The sequence below is a fragment of the Varroa destructor genome, unplaced genomic scaffold (genome assembly GCF_002443255.2).
Source record: "Varroa destructor unplaced genomic scaffold, Vdes_3.0 BEIS01000004.1, whole genome shotgun sequence".
Lineage (NCBI taxonomy): Eukaryota > Metazoa > Arthropoda > Arachnida > Mesostigmata > Varroidae > Varroa > Varroa destructor.
In genome coordinates, this window is record NW_019211457.1 from 19341239 (window position 1) to 19365439 (window position 24201).

Sequence of the window (24201 nt, forward strand, 5' to 3'; positions counted from 1 at the left end):
TTTTGGGCTTCTAGGCCCGACAACACTCTGAGAACTAATACGTTTGAAACAACCCTTCTGATACGTCTGACGGCTTTCGGTAGTTGGTATAAATGCGGTTTGACTTTTCAGTGATTCATTCGTCTGCTCTGTAGTGGAGAACAGTAAACCTTAGATTTCAGGTCTTGGCATAATAAAGCTATTGAATGGCAAGGTTAAAGATACCAATTAGCATAGGTCATTCGAATGTTTATCTATTATCCTGCCAACTTACCCATAAGAAGTGGACGTCTCGTTATGCACATATGTAACTATGTCGGCTCGCGTGAATTCTATATTTCGCTTAGAAGACATGTATTTGCCAAAATTGACAACACGTGTGCACTCCTGCATGGCTGGCTTCCTTATCTACACAAGAACAAAACTGTGCTTCATCAAAATTCTATAGTAGTTGAGCAGTTCTTAACAGGTATAACCTGGGAAATTTTTTCGGTTTGTTTGCGTAAGTAGTCACCTCTGTTAAGACTGAGCCTGTCTTACGACCCTCATAAACAAAGATTTTAGCTAAATAGTACTTGCTGCTGTTAATAACAGCATTGCACCTTGTCATTCCCAAGTCAGTCCCACTGCTTTGAACAGTAAGTCGTTATTGTTGCCACCTAGGCGAGGAAGCTTCTTTTCTTCGTGCAAATTATCCATCAATTTAGACAGAGTTGTAACATCTGCTAGATGTATGTGTCATCCTTCGTTATTCCAGTAGCCTGCCCACATGGCCATATTTTACTTGAAGCACATCGTATATGAGATTTACTGAAATACATTTGTTATTGTGATTAGTTCTGATAACGTTGTGGCCATACAAGGCGGTATAAGTAGACAGGGGTTTGTCCTCGAGGAACTGTTTCTGCTATACCACAAAATTTCCAGTCGCTACTTAAGGTCGACAGGCTATTGCAATACAGACACAACAAAGACTGGCTCGCTCGGTGCCTAAATGGGGTTACGGTTGGCTGTGATTTCTTGTATCCTGAAAGCAGGCCACTATTGAACCCTGTCTCCTCTATTTGCACACGACGCCGCGTTTATATGCGGTCAAAATTTGGAGAAACTGTTCTCCTCACTCCTGAGTTAATGGAACACAAGCCAATTTTTGTCAGTTGGAAAGCGAAACCAAATGGTCTATCAAACACTTCGCTTATATCCGCTTGTCGGATTATTATATAATTGTATTTAAACCTTTGTCAAGAAACGTCAGCGGAAGCCTAGTAAGCAAGAAATAAGTCTATAGTTATTTAGCAAAATTTTTATATCGTGATTTACTTTTGCAAATACGGCTCTCAAACGTTTTACTCTCTTTGTATGAAGTAAGTTGCCATTGCAGTTAGATACCAAGCAAACGATTTACGGCTGACTCCGCCGCAGAAAGACATTCGGAAATAGCTTTGGATGATATAGATATTGCTTGTTGCGTGGCATTTTCTGTTGGTTATAGTAATAATGGAGCAGTCTTCCATAAGAAGAGTCTCCCGTCTTACTACAGGGCAAATGCAGCCACCCCAGACAGTAAACCTTGTCATCCCACGCGTCCGCAATTAACACGTGCTATTATATAACGAGATAAAAACATTACAAAACCTATATCGACTTCGGTGGACCTTATAGTATTGGATTTGTTGAGATTATGTCAAAAGATACGACCCTACCCGGCTGTCACAGCACATTTTAATCTTCATGAACGTTCTAAGACGGTGTATTTAACATTTTTATATTTACATAAATGGGAAAAAATATAATAAAGTTTTGTTTTTGACCATGATTGGATTTAATTGTCTCAATCGATTTTTTTTTTGTATTTCGTTTAGTTTTTCATAGGTGTACGAACCCTAATATATCTTTGTAGAGCAAGAATATTTCGATTTAGCTGCTATTTATTGAGTATTTGTATTAGATGCTTTCTTTGCATGGGTAACTACCTTTTGAAAACAGGTGCGCCGGGTTTAGATTCGGCAATACACATTTCATTATTATTCGGATAAAGCTCAATAGAAAATGTAGATATAGTATATTCGTTAGAACAAATTCACTATACACAGTGCACGTCTTAATGAAGGCTTTTGCGCAAATCATTGGATTCATCGTACCTGACGTCCAGTGATGAGCCCTTTTTTTTTATATATTAAGGAAATTCTTAGATATACGTGCCATCTCAACGCTACGTGGTCTCACTGATGAATTCTTTAGCCTGAGGACATCACTCATGAGATTGATTTCACTGGCTAGTCTTCACAGATACAAATATCACTCGAATTTAAGTGACTGCAAAAGCAAACAACCAGCTTTTGGACTCAATTCAATGACATGGTGAGAGCGTGCTATCTTCACCAATAATAACACGACAGCGCTGGAGAAAACGGGAGGGCAAGATCGTGCACCATATTTAAAAGGACACGCGTAGTCTTCTACGATGAAGTGACATGTCAACTTCGTTCTACGCACCCCTATCTATATAGTCGCCGTTCGGGTTCAGGTTTGACCACGCAAATGGCAGAAATATTGGCGACGTCAAGCACCCACAAGGGCTCTTGTAGGAGTTTTCCTTAGCTCTTTATGGTCATTGTTTGCTTCTTCCCCTTAATAATTACTTGATAACAGAACTTCGCGAAGCTGACTTACTGAACATGTTTGCAGCTTACGATATTACTAACGTTCTCAAAGGATCAAAATAGAAGAAATCATTACTTGGATCTATGCTTTAACTTGAGGATGTGCCGTGGCAATTAACGGTACTTTGTTTACCAAACGGTGTCAGCAATAGCACTTAAGCCCCAGAGGACTTTGAGTTTTAGCTAGTTGTTGATATTTCTGTAAGGTTGTTGTCCTGTGCCATTACGCCAATGGCTCGTTACTCGGTCGTGCTTTTTTCGTTATTTAACTTCTAACATAAGACATATGAGATAAACAATGCTTTATGCAGTTGGCGGCCACATTAATTGAACGAGATACTCCGATCTTAAGTCAATACGCTTGGTCTCATATACCTGAGGTGTGAATAAATGCTTCTCTCAGCTGTGAACTAGATAGATGCATCGTTCATGCCCATCGCGATAAAACACTATACGGGTGCCAGAAGGTATGGTCATTTTCGGAACGTGAAGCTTCGTGGAAATCTTAGTCGTCTTTATAAAAATAGATCAACGCTATATGGCATTCACAAACAGAAGAGACGCGCATTCTAATGCAAAGACAACGGACTTCACCAAGAGTTCTCCGGTAACGATGTTGCGCAATTCCAGTGAGTTTGTTGCCATTGTTTGCCAGGTACTTTGCCAGACCGACCATCTGGCATATATGGCTTACGTACCTAAAAGGCTTATAGCTTGGCCTTTTCTCCTCTCTTTCTGTCTCATTAATGAGACCGTCCGTTACCTGGCATAGGCCCTACGCGCTTTCTTGACAGCCCGCCATAGGTATAGATTTCTGTTCTCAATAAAAAGAAGTAAGTGTAATTGAAAGCCCAAGGCAAAGGGTATCAAAGCAATCTTCTGCGTTCTTCAGTTTTTGCCGAGCAGCCATGTCTGTTGCCCGTGACGATATTAACAACTGTGTGCTATACTATATGGGACTGGCACCGGTAAGCATACCGCCGAGTGTAATCGTTCTCTCCCCTTATCAGAATTTGGGACGCATCATTTCGTGGTCCCACGCGCATGGCTACCACTCAAAGTTACCCTAAAATGGTGCGGTGCAGTAACTTACAAGAGATATCGCTCCTTTTTTGCAGGTAATTTCTTAATTAGTGTATTCATTGCTGTAATGTGAAAACTGACATTGTTACTGACTGCAAAAGCGTTCTGTTTCCATACTTGTTAGTGAAGTTTGAAGGTACCTTAAAATGTCTGCCCGAAGCTGTCACGCCCTGGAGTATGCATACTCGATAGAGCTTTATAACTTCTTTTCGATAACAGCTTCGTTTGGAGCATGTGTTCGGTATTGTTACTCACACAGGAACTAATTCACGTGCATGCACGTGGCAGCTGCTGCATTCTTCGATGATACTCTAAAAAACTCATAATTAACCGGCTTTAACTTAGAAAGTTGTCCGAATTCCAGCGGACACGCATATTAGCTGCCACGGAATTCAATTAAAGCGCGCACTTAATAGCCGATTTCTGTCTTCTGTTTCCTGCTTCAGAGCGTGAGCTGTTTTCCCAGCAGCATGTCCAAGCTGTTTCGCTCCGAACGGCACGAGACGTTGCATTGGACCTAGGCGATCTTCGATAGGGCTACGATAGCGGGCAAGTCGAGAATAGCACACGAACTGAGCGATTATACTAAATGGCTATAGCTATCCTATGTACGACCAGTCTAATGATGGACGGTATTACTCACTTAATTTATTCTGTGTGCCACTAACAGATTGCATGCAACAATCTAATTCATTGCCGATGTATGATGGGTCACCTTATACAATTGGCTATCAATAAACGTTAAGTGTGTCGGTCATAAACATTAAAAGATGTAATAAAATCGTACAGGTTAGTTTCTAGCAAACAGAGTAAGGCACTTACCAGCCTGCTGGACATTTTGTTCCCTATTTCGATCACCTGCAAAGTAAACGATTCACACATAGTATCTCATACGACATATGCAAGACACTTTACCGTGTACAACAGCTCTAACAAGTCCCTTACCACATAGGAATTGTTTAGATGATTTTTCGCAGAAATTGCTAACGTAACTTTCTAATTAACTAAGTTTCTAACGTAATTTTGCGGGTAAAAAAAATTTGTATTCTATAACAACGACATTTATTTATACAGTTCGATGGGTCCGATATGCAGGTATTGATACGTGATTTAATTCGTCGTGCATGAACCCACCCAAGCACGTTATGGTGTAATAGTATATAGGCTAGATAATTATTTCAGCTATGGCATCAGTGGATGGCCTTGTCGCTTAATGCTTCCTATGTTTTATCTTATCTTCCTTAAAGCGGAACCAGGAGCTGAAGCTGTTGTTGTGCTAGCATGAGGCCTTTTCATTTTCTCTTCAGACAAAATTGTTTCGACTCCGTTATATCATCCTATTCGTACATTGGAGTAAATATATATTCACCATCGGCGTATCTTATGGTCGCCTATACAGGCCCTAATGTTCTATGAATTTATTTGAGGGGGGAGCACTAACAACAACGGCGGCGATGATTCTACCGTTAGAATTAGGTATTCCGAAAAGTTTGTCATGGTATTTTAATTAAATAGGTTATTATCGAAACAATATACGATTGAGCCAACATGGCTCAGTCGTATATTGTTTCAGTAGTTTGTGCAGAACCGCATTATTTGTCCTACAGACTAAACAACATGAAGTTATATATCTCACCAAATGGCATTAGGCCATTTTTACGTTTCAATTATACAGCTATTAAATGCATAGTTTTATCTACCCATTACTATGAAATACATATTACATCCTTGTTCATTCGATACTTCGAACTTTAATATTAGGTTTATGTTTCATATTAACTTTACTAGGTCTTTTGTACACTACGAGAGCCTTCCACTCGCCGTGCGGTGTCTTCGCACCTAGCGGCTATAAATATCTAAGTTTAAATGTTTATTTTTTTCTTTCTCACACCGCTGCATCATATTTATGCGCTGGAGGCCATCTTTCTTTAGTCGAATCATGATCGAATTCTATCGTAAACCTATTGTGATTTGAAACCTCTCTGCGCCCCCTCTAGCATCATTTCGTGCCCTTGTTGCAGCCAGACAACGGACTAAGCGAACTGTTATTCATTTACACCTAAGCATAAATGCACAGACGGAAATCAGGCGAGTAATTTCGTTAACATATTTTACATTATTTATGTGCAGGGCGTAATATCATTTTTTTTTTTGTACCTAACTCTCGGCCGATTCACGCTTTTAATACCCGTGTTTACCCGACTAGTCATAAGCCCCCATTTCAAGTAACTACATACAAACTAGCATTGACATAACATAATGTAATATTAGGCAACAAAGTAACACGGCGTGACCAAACTGTTCACCCATAGGGTATCTGCTTTCGTTCGTCCTCGAAATCCATCCATCCAGGTGCCGAACGTACGCAGATTTGCGTGGCAGCACGTATTCGAATCAGCCGTTGACGTTTTCTTTATTCAACGTTTGCCCTGATGTGTCGTCGATGATTCAAGCTCATACAAAACGTAAAAGACAGCCAAGCAACCAATTGAGTTGTTATTTTTCTGTTATTGTAAAACACGTTCTGTATATACCATAACGTGGCAGATCTACCCCATGGAGCCAAATCAGATTTGGAGCCTGCAATTTATAACAGATTGATTAAAAATTTCGGCACCTTTTTTGCGAAGCAACATCAAGTGTCTTACAATTATAGTTTTGCATGATATTTCGTCACATAAGTTATAAAACTCTTTTTTTTGGCCTGCAGTATTGAGCTCGCCGTTTCTCTTGAGTCAAAAGGTTTTACCTTGGGACCGCGCTCTGAAGATGAGTGTGCCTGATGGCTCGCTGAGCACTTTTTAGGTGCCTTTCGTCGAGGTGAGACAGGAGGATAATTATTAGATAAACCTGCATTTCTTGACTATTTGGTCCTTAACGTACGCGAAATGATATCCTAAGTAAGGGCATTAGACAAAACAAACAAATGGCAAAATTCGTCTGCTCTAGCGCCAATGTATACATTCATCTTTGAAGCCAAAGTTAACCCAGAATATGGACAAAATGATAGAGCGGAGGATGCCAGTCTAGATCAGCTAGTATGATCACCCAAACAACAACAACAACAGCAGCAGCAGCAGATATTACTTACGCATCTAATACGAACCATGATTTATTAATAAAGTAGCGCTTATTTAACCTTTTCGCAATTAGATATAATACAACGATGCAGGTCCTCAGGAAACAGTATGACTAAATTACATAATGAACTGGTAGATCTCATATCATTAACGGAGAGATTCGAACGGCACAAACAATTATGCCTGCCATGATGACCCGGTACTGATTGACACAAAAAAAAAACATCTCACAGAGCACCATTAAAAAAAATAAGACACAAATTGCTTCCAGTCACGCTCTACTTGCATCTGACAAAGTGGTTACTTTACAAAAAAAAGAACATCGAAATCATTTGACTGGGTAAAATATATTAGCTACAAAACAGTGTTCGAAAAGGCAGTGACGTTATGAAGGATCATATTATGTTTTCAACAGGAAAGGCGCCATTCATCATTGTGGACTGCTCACCGTCTTAGCGAAGCGGCCAATGAATTACGCGCAACCGCCAGATGCACCTTGTCGAAAGCCTGTAGAGGATAGATGATCCCAGCTGAATCAGTTTATGATTTTTTTTTTATTAGTAGATTACTGTGCAAAGTTGACGCCTTGGCCTATACGACAGATACCAATGAACGACGCAGATACTGGACGGCTCGTGCTCCGAGGCCACCGTAGTCTCTTTCTTAAAAAAGAAAATAGTCTGAAAGCTGGTCAGTTGCCATCACCAGCCGAGGCGTTCCTGAAGTTAGCGCTGCAGCCTTACATATATTTTCGACATCATTTTAAACTACATGTCGTCTTTAGCCTTTGGCGTCGAACGCTATTTGATTATTCTATTTTTAATTACTAATATCCGCGTAAAAACTCTAGGTTTTATTTTTATTGCTTGACTTTTTTTAATAACTTCAATCAACCGTAACGCACTGTTGAAACAACGAGACTATCACGTTCGAATTTTGGGATGAATTTTATTAAGCATGTACTACATTCTGTTGACTCGTTAGTCCCCATAAGAGTCAGCTGCTGGATATCGTGAGCACTGGTGATTGTTGCGTGATGTTTTAAGCGGCCCTTATCGCAGCAGGATGTCTGCAGGCAAAACGGTTAAAGTTCTTTGAAAAGGATCCGATTCAAAGCGAGATTACTCGGTACGGTGTCGTGACCGAGATAATCCATCCAGATCTGTGTTCTCTTAAGCACACTCATGCACACGACGAGATATCGTATACTACTGAATGACCTAGATAATTCTTAACCCTCGTTGCCCTATCCTCGTTCCTTTGCAGACAGATCTACTATCACCAACCCAAAGACTATCCATGGCTGGACCAATACATACGATGTAGACCGGCCCAGATTTGTCTTTAGTACTACTAGTTTAAACTCTAATAGAATTCATATGACGGTCGTCAAATGTCGAAAAAGCCTTAAAAGTGTGTTACTCAAAATAAATATTGGTCAGCAGATAAAAAAAATGATACGTTCGTCTAGCACATATCGATTTTCTGAAACGAAGATTACAAAAAAATCATCTCTACATCTTTCAAAAGCAGTTTCAAATGTACCCAATGTCATCTGACATTGTCGATTACTAACGCGTACACTACAATTTTTCTCTTTCGAACAAGCGTCAAACAAAATTCAATCTGAAAGCCACAAGTTTTGCAAATCTTCAAATAAAGCACAATGATAATAATGAAAATTGCAACACCTCAGCGAAAAATCTTTGTCAGCGTACAATACAAAAGAAAAGAAAAAATTCAGCCTAAGTTCTACTATTACGGGGCGCGATCGATAATTACTATTAGCTAATAAAGCCCAAACTAGTTCCTGTCCTGCTCACCTGAAATTTCCCGTTTTACCTGTGTTTTTTTTACTGAAATCGCTACGCCTGCGGGTAAACATTGTGGTAATTTCCACATACCGAACCTGATCCTCAGTCGATCAGGTCTTTGGGCGCCGAACGCATTTAGGTTCGATGTTCGGCCTAAAGGTGACTATTTTTCAAATGAGTACTTTATTAATCAGAGCAATTAAAATAGTTTTGATAGATGGGCTTTATAGGTATAGCAGCTAGGAAACATAAATCAATTTAGTAATGACGAGTACATTGTTCTGCACTTCCGACTTTTCAGTTAATAAGATTATTTATCCATGTTATGCTATAAACTACTACTTTAAGTAAAATAGTACTTCTCTGTAACTAACATAAAACTCCGAACGTGTGCGTTAGTAAACTTAAAATAAGTTGGCTTGGGATCCGTCTTTCGATTAGGTTGTACGTACTGAATCACATGTATACACAGATACAGCAAAAAAGTATCGTCGTATAAGCAATTCGAATTCAAGTTGAGGTTCAGCTAGCGAACGTGAACGCTAGGCTATTATTTAATTTTAGCTGAATATCGCTGTGAAAAGAGAAGGGGGGGCAGTACACCGACTAACGTAGATCGATTCCACTCTATGGCGACTATGTCCTTTGAATCGAGCTGAGTAAAATGACTAACCGGTATCAACAATGACGTTACCGGTGAAGTCGGAAAGGACGCATGGAAACACTCGTGAGGGTTGAAACAAAGTCTATCGCACATCGCTGCCTGCAAGTTTATAGACTTCAACAAATTCAGCCGGGGCAGACGTATCGACTCGAACACGTTATCGGACCTAGGCTATATTTTAGTTGCAAAAGCATTTAATACTTTTAGTATAGGGATAACTGTACCCTGTTATTGCTTTTGCTAGTATCATGTAGAAGTTGTTGGCCGAAGTTGTTCGGGCACAGTTAAAGTTTTTCGCTTATACAGTTCAGTCGGCCTTAAGTGGTAGCCGTTCGTCCAAGGTAGTTTACCCCTTTTTACGCATCGTTAACCTGCCTGGGCTTTGGACACCCTCTTGCCTTCATTCAAACTTTGAAGTCTTTTGGTGCGTCTGTTTTGCGGTACCATTGAACCACTGTGGAAGTTCGCGTTACAGAAAATGACTTTGGCCTAGGCGTACTTTTGCCAGCAGGGTCAAAGGCACTTGGGAAAAATTGCCCCAAAATTGAAGTCGCCAGCAGCTGAGTAGAAGTGAGCCTAGGAGCGTTGATGATGCATGGCCACTTGAATAGGGCTTGTCAAATTAGCTGCACCGGCGGGATTTACTTGTGCTCATATGCTTATACTCCATTATTCAAACTTTTTTTTTTTTAATGTTTAGCTTGAGAGAAATTGCACATCAGCACCTGTGTTTGTAGGTACTAGGCAATGGACCTGGGAGCAGCGAACAAAAAGTAAACTGAACTTTTCAAACCGTTCTTATTGGACAATGTCGTATAAACAATGACGTGTAAGGACAATGCTTAACTGATCTGGGAATCCAAGGGTGGCCTCGGCTTAACCTTTAACAGGAACCAACCGGCAAAAAACGTCGTAATAACAAGTGTACTTTATCTACCGGGGTGCTCAGCGTAAGCTACTGTAGATATGTCATTCACACCATGAATGCCAGTTTGGCCCGTCTAGCCTTAAAATGCCTTCAGTTTATAGCCTTGGTGGAGCTGTTCGTAAAATCAATTTCTCATTAACATTGGCAGCTGACACTACGAGCCAGCTATGATCTTCCTGGCAAAACAAAAGTAGAAAAGCTGGTGCGGTTCTGTTCTGATCGGCCGACGGGAGCGGTCGGCAGCTATGGATAAGCGAAAGGAACATGGGGTAACAGCTACTGTGCTAGAAAGGAAAACACTGAATTGACCAAGACGTACTACTTGATCATATTTTTACTTCCAGCTTTGCCATTAGGTATAACTCGACATTGGTCGCTGACTCAAGCCTCGCCACACGATAAGTGTGATTAAATAAAGAAATAGCAACATTAGGCTGTGTGGCGGTGATTCTTCTATTGAATAAGAAAAACTTTAATAATATTTTCTATTTACCCGGATGTTGAACTATGAAAAAAGTAGGGTTTTGAATTTTTATGCTAGACAGTCTCATTGAAATTATAACGGGCTAGTATAATTTTATTAATGTTCATCAAGCTTTTATTTGAGTAAATTTAAATATAAGTCTTTTTTTATTCAGCTAGGCATCAAAATGGCTGGCTATTGCCAATAGCATCTTAAGCTATCGTTTTTCTTCTCTTTTCGATTGATCTGTGAGCATACGTTTATAAAAAAAAACTGTTACAAAGATTCGTAGTAGTCATACGTATGTGGTACATATAGGTTTCCTGTAAAAACAAGATGAAGGAAAATGTATTTTTACGGCCAATTCAAGAGCTACTAAAAATACGGACGGAACACATCTCAGTTGGCATGTTCACCCTTGAACCAATATGAAAATTAACATTTGATACGATGGCGTACAGCTCCGTAATATCATTCCGCATGGAGCCTTGCCGCCTGAAATTGTTTTACACCACAACATAAAAAGCGAACGCATCTGGGGAAGAAGCTTACGAGACGGCAAGTGGCCTATTAGCAATTGGCTTTCGCGTATTTTATATCAAATACATATACCATATACTGGTACAGTATAATCTAGATAACATAACATGGTAAATAGGCAAAGATCGTAAATTACTTTTTATATGTTTTATTGCTTTCGAAGAATAAAAGGCCTTATACCTAAATTGTTCTAATATGTAATCAATTTTTTAATATTTCATACGTTCCGCTTATTAATTGTTTTTACGTTTGCCCTTATATGTCGATGCTTTTGCTTATATATGGCATTATATTACGCATTAGTGTCAAGATATGATTATATCTCCGCCACTTTATCCATTTTTCTCATGATCTTTTGCTTCAGTTCTTGTTCTAGGAGCATTCCTTTAGTTCAGGACACTTGACACATCGCCGACTGCGACTTAACATGGCATTCTGCTCTAATAATAATGCTTCCTTTCTGGGTGGACAAGACACACCGTACCGATCCGCGGGCGTGTAAAGAGGAGGACCTACTTAGTCGACTGAAGAAAGACGAGAGACGAGGCGAAAGAAGGAGTTATCCGACGATACGAACGAAATTGGCGCCCGTAGCTGTCCACCACCATTATGTTCTAACGTGCTCCAGAACCAAAACAAAGGACTGAAAAAATTAGAAGCTTCTGCTGCCAGGAAAGCTCTCCTCGCATCTGCAGTTGCTGCTGAGAAGATCAAAAGAAAAGCGCTAGGGTTGGTGTTGATGGCGGCGGCGATTCCAATGTGGATAGAAAATGTCTCAGGACAGGAGAGCCTGAACAGCTCAGGAAAATCATGTACACACATACGCGCACACAATATATTAGCGTGGCACCTTTTTGCTACTGCTGCTACTGAAAAAGGATTTAGTAACAGAATACTAGGAATGGCACCTTTATCTCTATGTTGTGAACTGCAGGGAGGAAACGCGTGGATGTTCTGCCTGCCCGCCCACCTACAACGGTTACAGCGAACGCCTCTGTTCGAACAAGGCTGGTAGTGGAAGTAGCGCCATATGAAGAAACCATGTACGGAACGAGAGGAAAGATAATGGAATCTGATGAAAGGAAGGGAAAGAAAGAAAAATGGGGCAAAGAAAGAGATAGAAGAGGCCCTCGAAATCCGGTGTTCGGTCTGGAAAGAAGCTTTGGAAGGCCGATACGCCGCTTGCAATCTATGTTCTAGCATCTTTAGCGAAGACAGCAGCGTTCACAGGCGGATGATGCAAATGGATTAGTAAGAAAATGTAGGTACGTAGCGTGAGGGGCCACAATGTTTCCTGACGAGATAAAGGCGGTCTATAATGAAGAAGACAAAAGATGTGTATAGAATGCGGAACTGTGTGAATGGAGAAGAGCATAAAGAAAATGTAGACTTGGAAGGTTCTTCTTTGGTGCGCATCTAATGCATGTGCATGAATGCGCTTGTGGATGTATGTGTTCATACGGGCCAGCTTCCTCAGACTGAATCATCACTATCGGACAGGAAACGCAAGCAAACTAGCATATAGGAAAACAAATAGTGAGGAACAAGTACTTTTTCTTTTACTTTGAAAATGCGATAAAAGACGCTATTGTTAAAAAGTACTGCTACATTTTCCTGCCGCTAGCGATAGGAAAGCCTGACGGAAAATGACGAAACAATAGAAATCGTCATACACAAGATACGCGTAGAGCAGAACCTGTTTGTGTGCGCTCATCCTGGAGCATCTGGTAAACTCCGCGTTGAATAAGGAATACAGCTACTCAAATACCGATATTTACTTGGGTACTGTCGGTTATTGAACTTGCACGTCTGCCATTTACATGAAATACACAAGCGGACACAGTAAAGGCCCTTAGGTAAAAATCTTTTTAAGTATCTCTTTTTTCCCAATTTTCTTCATTCTGTTTTTTTAGCAACAGAGATGTACCGGTTCCTAACCAAGGTCAGTTGATTCTTCGGTTATGCATTAACAGAAGCTTGTCTATAGGGCTACTTATCTTTCACATTATTCTTGTGAAGGGGTTAATTACAACAAAGGCTCCAATTAAATAAGTGGGCATGCAGACTGCTACTGCAAACATACATATGGCTGTTTCGGGGGCGCCATTGTCTGGAGGTATACTTAACAGTAATACGGAGCGTAAAAATCAGGGCATCTCTTTAGGGGGTTACAGCACTGTCGCTTTGTAAACCCCGGTATATTTAATCACCGAAGAAAACCTAATATTTCATATCAACTAACCAATGAAACTGACCGTAGAAGTCGATGAAAGTTAAGTGGGTAACCGCACGCTTTACCTGATGGACTTCAATGAGCTGGGATACATGTTTGCCATGTTTCATGCCCGCAGGCGCGACAGAGATATCACCATATCTCAGTTAAGGGTTCCCTACAGTGAAGAAGCGATAGACAGCAGTGCCATTAAGACTATCACATTGCTTCAGTTCTATATTTTAGGTAAAGTTCTTTCTATTTTACAGGTTTTTTAAGCAAAAACTCAGTATGCTTTGTTAGATACACAGTTTCAAATATTATTCTTACATTGGGCCTTATTACTAACTGGTAAAATCGTTTTGTTTGTGTTAATCGTATAAATTATATGCCAATTTTAAGCGGATACCAAGTACCAATGTTTGTCTACGTAGGTACGCACAGTTCGTTAAACGAGGTGTTTGTTCTACGATTTTTTTGATTGGTTATTCAGCTGAAGAATTTGCGCCTAGCAACATCTTTAGTAGTCAAAGTTTTAAACATATGCTCATATGTAAAGCTAATCATTTACCATATATTCTGCCGATGCTGACTAAATACATGAGTACATTTTCTGTATTTGGAACATGAGCCCCAATCATTTATAGGTTTCTGCAATCGACGAAAGATTCAGCTTTAAAATGACGTATCGCTATACTCTACCGAGCTGGCTAAATTGATTTTTTCGTATAAACAACTTTTGAATGCCCACCGCTACTGTTTTAGCAAGAAAAATATCTAAAGTAAATAGAAGTAAAGGGCCAGAGTGTAATCCGATTGAGGCATAAATTCTCGTCGACAGGGTAAAGGACCTCTCATCTAATATTACTTTTTAGAACTAGTTTTAATGAATTTTCGGTGAACCGACGAAGATCGCTGAGTAGTTCTTATGCTCGCCCGGTATATTCAAACCAAATGGCCCAATACGTGAACGTATTTTCAAGACGAAGCATAAAAAGCGCAACGGCCTGAACTAGTCATGGTGAACACTTTCGACTATGCCGCTTCCCGGGAAGCCCATAGGTTTTTGGATTTCTTCGAGTGCTATTTGAAGCGCTACTTGATCCCTTTCACAGAAGTCTAAGAGGACTTGGGGAGCAAGCACAATAGGTCTACTTTTTTATCTAAAGTTAACGACATCTGTGCTCTAATTAATTATTATTACTATTATAGAGGCAATTTGCAGACTGTTGAAATTCAATTAACAAGGATGAGTGAAGGTCGATAGTTCATGATTTTCACAGACACCCGACAAAGCTGTCTGGACCCAGTAGCACCCAGGGAGCGTTACGTGAAGTTTTTCTATGACGTTAACAAAGCCATTCTAGTGTCCAGTTGGTATCTCTATATAAATGATGCTTATTATCGAAGGCTTATCTTTCCAGCAACAGTCGAAAAGTTCGTACATCGTTTACATTAGGTAACTACTTATCGAGCCTGATTTTACTGATTTAGCTGTTAATTGGTTAACTTGAATGATCGTCAAGGTGTCTTTAGTTATAATTGGATTACATTATTTTGATAAGCGTATCAGTATCCCGTTGATCCAACGGCGTGGCTTGTCGTTCCCACAGCGGATAATCCCACAGATCCATGTTGAAACACCACAGATATAACTAAAAAATTGCTTCAAACGAAAGTTTGTTTTAAACCATAAAGCATTAAATTGTACCTGGTCTACACTTAAACGGATACTTTCAATAATTCGTGAATAAATATAACGATCCAACATAAAATGTGTAGCTTTATATCTATTAGTGGAGAAAGATTCGAATATAAATATTAAATGGAAAGACTGGCCAATTTTGGCCATCTGTGTACTATTAACTCTTATTGGAAGTTAGTGAGTATACAAAAAATTGAGTTAGGACTGAGCACACTGCTATAATGGAAGCAGAACGTCCGTTTGCTTTTGCAAAGCGTGTTTGATGTCCATCCAGCTCGAGATAAATTCTGATAAAGATTTCATCAAAAATGCTAACACACCCGACAGACGGGGGTGGTGAATATAGTTGAAATGTATGCAAAAACTTTGTAGCTTTATTCTACATTCTGTGTTCTAGTAAAATCAGTCTTTGAGTTGTCCTTCAAGCAGTATGATACAAATTGTAGCGTTTTCAGGACTCTTGCGTATAGCTTTGTATTGTTGCGGTCAGAATGAGAATAAAGAGTAGCTTGGACACAGGTGGCATATAGAAGCCCTTACCGCTATTCCGTCGGCTTCCGAATCATGGCGTTCTCTTTTTTAAATTAGTGGCAGTGACGGGATCCGCGCAGGAAATTTGTAAAAGCTACGGAGCCACAGTTCAGCTTGTTTCGTAATTTGAAGTTGACGATTTAAATGACACATTCATATTAAACAGCACTGCCACTGTGGGCTCCTGCACCCGGCAAAACCATTTCCTCTTTTGGATTTCATTTTCGGTCAGCCCAGGCCTTCAAGTAATAGTATTACGAACTAATGGAAGACGTGGTAAATATCTACCAAATCACACATCAGGGGTCATCTCGGAGTTCCCTATTTTGCTAGATGCGTTAAACCCCAACACCTGCACATTCGGGAGTCACGAAACCTGGAGATTGGCCAGCTGTCCGAGGACCAGGTGAAGAACGCATTAGCTACCGATTAGATTACCATAAGTGCAAGTCCCCGGGGCAGCCGTTAGCGCCGTTACGGAGTCAGGTTGTGCTCCTCGTGGTTTCTAGCGTTCAAGCAAGAGACGGAAGGAAAAACTCGGCCGAGAAAATCCATTTCTTGCTGGGAGGATTCTTACCCTACGAAGGAGGCAAAACATACACCGTATGGGGAGCGAACAGGCATATACCATATAAAGTCGTTATATCCGAACCACGAGAACTCTTCAAAGGCAAGGGCGCTAGGGCTGTTGAAAGACTGCGGCGATGACGCGCAGTCGCAAAAGAGTCAGTCACCCAGGAAGCCCTGTAAAAACGAAGGAATCCCATTGCTACATTGCCAAGGGCCAGCCGCACAAGGGATAAAAGGATGTTGTGTGGACGCAGCATATAAGCTAGCAGTTGCTACCTTGGACTTAGTTAGAATGCAAAAACCTTAGCCACTAGGTGATATATTGTCAGTGACCGACCAACGGCCTAATCCTAAATGTATAAGACAATATCGTAAAGAGTTTAGGCGGAGCGATTTACGTGAAATGGGTCTATTCGGGATATACATAAACACCTCAGCAGCAATCAACTTTATTAGCCAATAATGACTACCGGCAAGTTATTAGTAGAGTTCTCAAAAGTCAATAAGATAGTCATGTTGTGATTTCTAAAATGGTACACGCTACCAGTGAAAATGATCCGGACCCAAGAAATTAATTTTTCTAACAAAAAACATGAACAGTATGCGTAGTTTTCGGGGAAAGATTGTTTGAAGTGATGGAGTTGTATTCAACCATAATATAATTCCATTGCCAATCCACATGCTGTGCGGTTACACCATATAAATTTATCAGAAGCTACACTGTGTTACAGCATCTTAAACAAAGTATTAACTTAAAGACCGTTTTTTAACAGTACAGCGATAGGTGCTAACTGCTCGAATTTACTGCTAGAATCCGTCTTACCACGCGTTCGGAAGGACTTTGCTAAAGATAGAAAATTTAATGTCCAGAAGGCCTGAGCACTTGATACATCTCTATATAAGACATAAGAGTATCTCTTGGTGAGAATGGTCTTCCAAACAGATGAATTGGACGAGGAATACATTCGCCAGATTTGACGCCAATGGGTCTTTTGTGGGGATACTTTAAATAGAGAGCCTACGCCAAAAAACCAATGACACTGAAGGATTTCAAAGCCGCAGTCGAACAAAATGCATCACAAAACCAAATTAAATGTTTACTGAAGAAAACTAATAGTCAACCGCGATCAGCAGTGTTTTGATCAAGACGGAAATTAATTTGAATATCTGCAGCAGGAAGAAGGCCGAAAGGCTAAAAGTTAAACAGTTTACGCGGATTTTTTTAATCTAAAGATTCATTATATTTAAACAAAGGTGGACACTTATTCAAGCTGTATACACATTGTTCTGGAGCATCCTGCGTTGTTTCCCAAGTATCCTGATGAGTGATCCTAGACGATGAGACTCGAAGTGAATTTAAAAATAAGCAAATTGTTTGTAATGAATACAAAATGTATTAAACTGATCATCGTTACCATGTAACATGAAATTATGGCTGAGTATCGCCAATAACGTAACGAGGCGCATTCTCATCACATCTTACTTGAAGTTCCTATAGTTTTTCCGCAATTTATTTTTAGGACTCGGGGGTACATTTATGTCGTTGTACTAATCGAACATTTATTTATATATTTCTGTGGCGATGATACCCTACAATGGCATTATACATTCTTACGTTTGCTGCCTTCACCCTCGTCTGCGATCACTGATAGTTTTTGCTCCCATACACCTTATTCGGCCGTCTGCAAAACCCAAACCTTGAAGCCTTGTACTTCCTGCTCTTTCCCCCTCATACTTTTTCTGATTCTACGAGGGGGCACCAGCCGCAAGCACCGGGTATTTTTATGAAAGCTTTTTCCTTGCTAATTATTAACGCTAACGACTAAGATCCCGTTGGGGAAGAATCTAAATCTCAGGGACTGCGGTTCGTGAAGACATAACCCGGAAAGAATAAACACCAATGAGACAGATCCACAACTACCGCAAGATATGCTAGCTACTTCTGGTGCTGAGCGGCAAGAACCATCCTCTCGTAGCGGATAACAGCTCAATAACGTTGATGCTGATGTTAGTGGGATCTGTCTGGCCTGCCTACGTCTGCTTTCGATTTATACAAACACTCGCGCACCCGCATACATACACATTGAGCCTCAGCGTAGTATCGATTATCGATGGATGATTAATTCAGTTTTCCAGGGAGAGGAAATCGAGTTACCTACATATACGGTGCGAATCGTAATGCGCCCTTGTCCTTACAGAAAAGTGAGTTATAAGGCAATATGAGTAAAATAACAATTTGTTTAATACTTTATAAATACGGAGCCGCTAAAGTGACAAACGGCTGTGATGCTATATATATTTCCGAGTATGAAAAAGTGTTTATAAGCGGTGCAGGTACGGGTGAACGGGCAACCGGACCCAACAAACAGAACAACCGGGCTTGCAAGAGTAGTAGTATCACTGCTGTGAAAAAAGTGAGAGAGAACAGGCATCGTCACCGTAGTTCTAATGGCTACATGGTTTTAACTAAAAAACTTACTACAAAGTCGAGTCTGAAACGGTTCGGACTTATTTTGCCGACATGTCGTGCGTGGAGTAACGGCCTATTTTGTAGAGACTAGGGTCTGCTAGACTATCTCGTTTATCCTCGTACTGCAATACAATTAAACCTTGAAATCCGCTTTAGTACCTAACCAGAGCAAACCTTAAGCATATTACTTCTCTCGCCATCAGTTAGCATCGTTTTATCGGTTTCGTCAGCCATTGCGTTGTCATATCTAGAGTTTTTCCAAGGGTCCCTCTGCAGGAGCACACGCCCTTTTTAAAGCCGCCATTCCTCTCCATGATTACCTTATCCACTATAGGGTAACAGGGGCACGTAAACGTGTGCGAGCTTCTAGGGCCAACTGCTTTGCAAAGCTGTGAAAAAACCAGCAAGACTTCCGTAAGTTTATTGACCACCATTATTGCTTTAAGTTGAAGCATTGGCCGTCGCTATTATCAATACGTCCATTTCGTATCGTAGATGTAGTCAAGAAGCGCATATACACACAAAACTTCTGGGGAGAGATTGCGCTTTTTTGAACAAATAAAGCTACAAGACGTTGCTGCCTAATGCTGATTGATCAATGTGGGGCTCCAAATTAATGATTTTGGCTGTAATTGTAATGCTCATGAGTTGTTCTAACTTGATTCTGTAATAATTGTGTGAATAGGAAATATCTGTTTATAGTTTTCCGTCTAAGAGTATGTTATAACGAACAATAAGATACGAATGTGTACGGTTCGTTTTCCTGCCGGCTGTATCGGTATGAGTTCTTCTGATCAGCAATGTAACCTTGGAGTAAAGTAGGTATCTAATCTGGCAGGAAAGGAAAAGGAAAAAACTCGCTGTTTGTCTGCGCGTCTAAGGAAACAGGGGAACGCCAAATAGAAATTGGCAAATGAGGAAAGTCAGAGGAGACCTTAGCCGCGGAAGGAGATAATAGACTCCTGTGCACAGCTTGTTTTGACATAAGATCCTAGGCATACAACGTCAAGCCACGTTTGTCTTCGTCTGCCTTATCTCAGCTACGCAGTAGCAGTGCCAGCAGCGGCGGGTGGACCTATGCTACCTTACATTATTAACACTCAAAGCTGCTCTCTGTTTCGCTGACGCACTTCCTTTTATACCGTCCATAGGAAAGGCTTAACGATGGTCATTTTGTGTCGTAGAAACACACAAACAAGTCGGTCAGAGGCAACGGAATAAGGTACTGAAAATCTACAAGATCAAAGTTTTAGCTGAAAGCCTTAAGAGCGCTAATGGCATTTTACCTACAATCGTTTAATTGCAAGTACAGACGCATTGCAAAAAATGGGTAGGTTGAACATAGGATTGGTTTTTGATCGTTGCCAAACCTTTGGCCTGAAGAGCCACGCATTTTTTTTGACTCGACTACTACGAAAACCGTGAGGTGTGTGCTTGGCCTCGTATCTATGCAACCTTCTCTACTACATTCTATTTATATGAGCTTAGCCACAGTCTGGCAGCTTAATCGGCGAATGTCAGCAAATCAGCTTGACAAAGAAAAATCGATCAGCGAAATGAGAAATTGAGCGCAGTAGCAGGCATACACCTTGCGCAATGCCCGAACTTCTACAAAAGGCTTAACATGGCTTCCTTTCGAAAAAATGTCGAGCAAAAGATGTTGGTATGTAGGTCTACGAAATCTATTTGTTGATAGCTACGATATAGGTAACGTAAACAAATGAAAACTGTTAATTTTAGAGTGTGTAATAATAAAACACATGGCAGCGATAAACATTTTCCATTCATACTTCTTTGTTGTTAATATTAATCGTTCTTTCTTTCTTTCATGTGAACACCAATCGGTATATTCTCTCGCAAAGGCCGTATATGAGGCTTATGCTGCTCGTGCTCATGACCCGAATCCTCAAGATTATCGCAACGTGCCCTTCTCAGCCCATATAATACCCTAACTAGCCTTTTTTCTAGAGCCTCTAAATTGCCTTTTTGTTGTTTCTGTTCCTTGGGAGGAACTCGTTCGTGGCTTTGAGAGGTAACTCGCTCAAGTTGCAATTTTTCCCAAACAACACTTCGGTGGTCGCGTTAAACGATCCTTTTCTTACGGCGTCATAATTATAGTTGTATAGTCCACTAAAAAGCTGGCACTACACTTGTGTGACTCGGAAGCAACAAGAACCACAAAGCACATTCGTTTAATATGGTATTAACAGTCTGTAATTTTCCCGTTATGTTTTTGTTTCGATAGTTACTAGAAGAAGCAACACTAATGGGGATTCTAGCATGAACTAGCCTAAAGAACGATCATTAGCCAAGCGAGAGGAAGGATCATTACTATTTTCGGTGTTACAAATAGCTTGCGTAATAGAAGCAATTTGCGATCTGGAAACCGGCACTCAGATGCCAAGGACTCTATAATTAACGGAATTGATTCAATGTAAACACGTCACCGCACGTTATCAGCATTTGCTATTTCTATGCACGCATATATGATTAGAAAAAGTAGTATTAGTCATAACGCTCAGCAACATGATCGAAATGAATTTCCGTGTTGGTTGGCCGGTGCCGTTAACGATCTCGCGGGAATCGGGTCGGTTGACAACGCAACAGAGAGGAAGAAATGTCTCCAAATCAGGCAAAGTGCGGAACGATGCGTCCCGCCGAACGCCGTTAGTGGTTGCGACACTGATTGTTTCGATCTTTGTTTCAGAAGTTTAGGAAATAATTGGAGGCTTTTCAAGGGCAAATCGCCTATAGCGAGACGTGACTAGAATGATCTTCTTGGCACTGTAAGATTACTATAAAATATCTGGAATTTCAGTTATGTTACAGGGGCAGCTGTCAAGTAAATGAACAATTAAGCCTTAAATAGGTTCTATATGGCCTAGTTCCAAAAAAGGCGTATTAAGCGCAATACAGTAAAATGCATTGTAATCGAGGACGTAGTTTACGCACTTTTTATTTATATCATACATACTGTGTTTACGGTTACTTTGCACATTATTATATACTTCATATATTAACTCAAATGAAGCTAGAGCTACAGAAAATGTAAACTGCGTTTTATAATGTCAAGTGTATAACTTCCCGTTCAAGAACCTTTGACGATATGTTTGTCCTGACCGTTATGACGCTCCTAGGACGGCCAGATATTAGCTGTAGCCGATATTTTTACCTTTACGTTTACCGTTGATAATTCAATTTGGCAGCTAGCCAAATTGCAGAGTTTTGACCGAAGTCGATGAATAGAAAACAACCAACTAGGAACGATTGGGTGGGCTCACGCATATTCTAAAAAACCTCCCTTATATATAATTTATATAATTAGTAATCGTCTGCTTATGTACTCGCTACTATTTTAAATTTTCAGTGCTCTTAAATCATCACTATCCTTTAGAAACGAAACTTGTTCATCTAATGCTTTCATATTGATAGTTTTTAATTAAGTTTTCTATATGTTTAATAATTAACATGAATAATAATAATAAAACTGTATCATCCACTGGATTCAGGATGTACACGTACACCGTATATCCCGAAAACTGCAGATATTTGTATCTAGTTGTCATTCTGACATCTCCGATAGCACAGAATGAGATTTTTAATTGGAAAATTCTTATTAGCGTCGCTAAGGGTAACTTTTCGTCTTTCTAGTTTTTACAAAGGTTCAAGGGAGAACGAGCACTAATGCAAGAAGTATCGGTGGGGTCGTGGGGGCGACCAGCAGTAGTAATAATGAACTACAAGTCTTTCGGGGTGGAACTTTTTTCGGTGGTTAGCAGTATGGGCATGCTATGGAATGAATGACATGGTTTAATTAGATCCTAAGTAGCAACTCCTCAAAAAGCTTTGGGGCCCACCCTGAAATAAAGGCATTTTTTTTTTATATATATCTCATGTAACCTGCAATGCAAGCACAGTCATCTATGTTCCCAATCTCTTTCAAATTGTCACGTAAGCTCACTACTAATAAATGCATGTCTCACATTGTCCTTTCTTATGCTAGAGATCCTGAATGCTTGACGAAAGGGCTCTTACAAATATCGTTGTAGTGGCACTGCCATCTTTCATCTCAGCGAACTGAGTCCAATGTAGGTTTATCGAAAAAATATCTCCGTCATAGGGCATATAGCACTGTGATGAAATAATATACATAGAGCAAGTGAAGACCAAGTGAAGTACGCATTGTGTGGCCATAAAAACTCATGTTGAAAAATAATTGACCTCGGGTGGGTCTCGTGAAAGCGTAGAACACTAGCCCCCATTTTGAATCAATGGTACCATTAATGCTAATATTGTTACTGTTTATCGAGTTCAGGCGGTTCGAACTAACCTGCTATTAGAAATGCTCAATATGTATAAATGACTGTTACGGCCCTCACAACGTCACCGGCGAAACCCTGTTCTGAACCTGGTTTCAAGCTAGACGCGAACGTTCCATCATCACCCGTGACACGTAGCGCTACTTGGTAAACGAATGCTCAGTGAACGTGGTGCACTTCCAAAGACCTGGACCTTGTCAACATTCTTGTAGAAGCAGCACTTGAAGTTTTAAAAGTAGTTGTATATATCTACTGTCCTTCTCTTTTAGTGGGAACGAATAACTTTGGAAAATGGGTACGTGGCATAACTGCGCTTATCTAACTTATCAATAAGGTCTTAAAAATTTAGGAGAGTTAAGTCTAGCTTATTTGTATTGCTTAGTTACATTGCCTATCACCTGTGATTTACGTATAAGCCATTGTACATTCTGTACGATGACAACCAATTAAAAACTGAACGCACTATAACCACCTCAAATAAGGAAACTTCAGGTAATCAATATCAGGTAATAAGTCTTCTTTACATTTTATATCGTGCATATGCAAATCTGGAGACACACATACTAATTTTATGTCGTCCAAAGATCAAAAGTAAACAATTTGAGTATGTCCCACGGCGAATCCTTCAATTTTGTTTGGCGAAACCTCGCCTCGCTCCCAATCCCTTTCAGGAACTCGAGCTTGCCTAGCAGTCCATTATAGAGCCTGCTAATTAACCCATTATAACAGATATTCTTACATTCCTTTAAATACTTGCTTTTAAAGAAAACTCAGACATAACGATATTTTTGATATTGTGAAACCTACGTGTATTTGCTTTGTTGTAAGCCACAAGGAAAGCTCACAAAAAAGCTTTTCTAAATTGGATATACGAAGAATTGCTATCGTACATTCCAGCTTTATAAAGATTGCCATTAAATTTTGTATGTTTATAAAGACCCTTGCCCGTCATTCAGCTGCGCTATCTGTTTTTGCCATGTATCGAGCCGCATAGACGTTCTCGATAGAACCGGTTCCCAGTTTCGATAACTATCGTTTTGTCGAAGCAGCGGTGTCGACGACGGTCAGAAACGCTGGAAATATTAGCGGGCAGCTGATACAGGTAGCTATCTCTGTTAAATAATAATGCATAAAAAGAGCAGATTGATGCAACGTTGGAGCAGTGGGGCTGTGGTGCCGG

At 40.2% G+C, this 24201-nt stretch overlaps 1 protein-coding gene and 1 long non-coding RNA gene across 11 annotated transcripts in view; one reads left to right on the forward strand and one right to left on the reverse strand.

Annotated features, from left to right (window-relative positions):
- Nucleotides 1–24201, reverse strand: part of LOC111249148 (uncharacterized) — a 334604-nt gene that overhangs the window by 91016 nt on the left and 219387 nt on the right. For 9 of the 10 annotated variants that reach the window (XM_086987375.1, XM_086987374.1, XM_086987373.1 and 6 more), the window contains one exon: nucleotides 4548–4583. The exons of the other annotated variant lie outside the window; for it this stretch is intronic. In XM_086987375.1, coding sequence (XP_086843501.1) covers nucleotides 4548–4583 — 36 coding nt within the window. The remainder of the gene's footprint in view (nucleotides 1–4547; nucleotides 4584–24201) is intronic. 10 annotated transcript variants of the gene reach the window in all.
- Nucleotides 2908–15187, forward strand: LOC147755936 (uncharacterized). The gene is made up of 4 exons (XR_015326659.1): nucleotides 2908–3760; nucleotides 4172–4274; nucleotides 5723–6545; nucleotides 7221–15187. It is a non-coding gene; the product is annotated as an uncharacterized LOC147755936 (long non-coding RNA).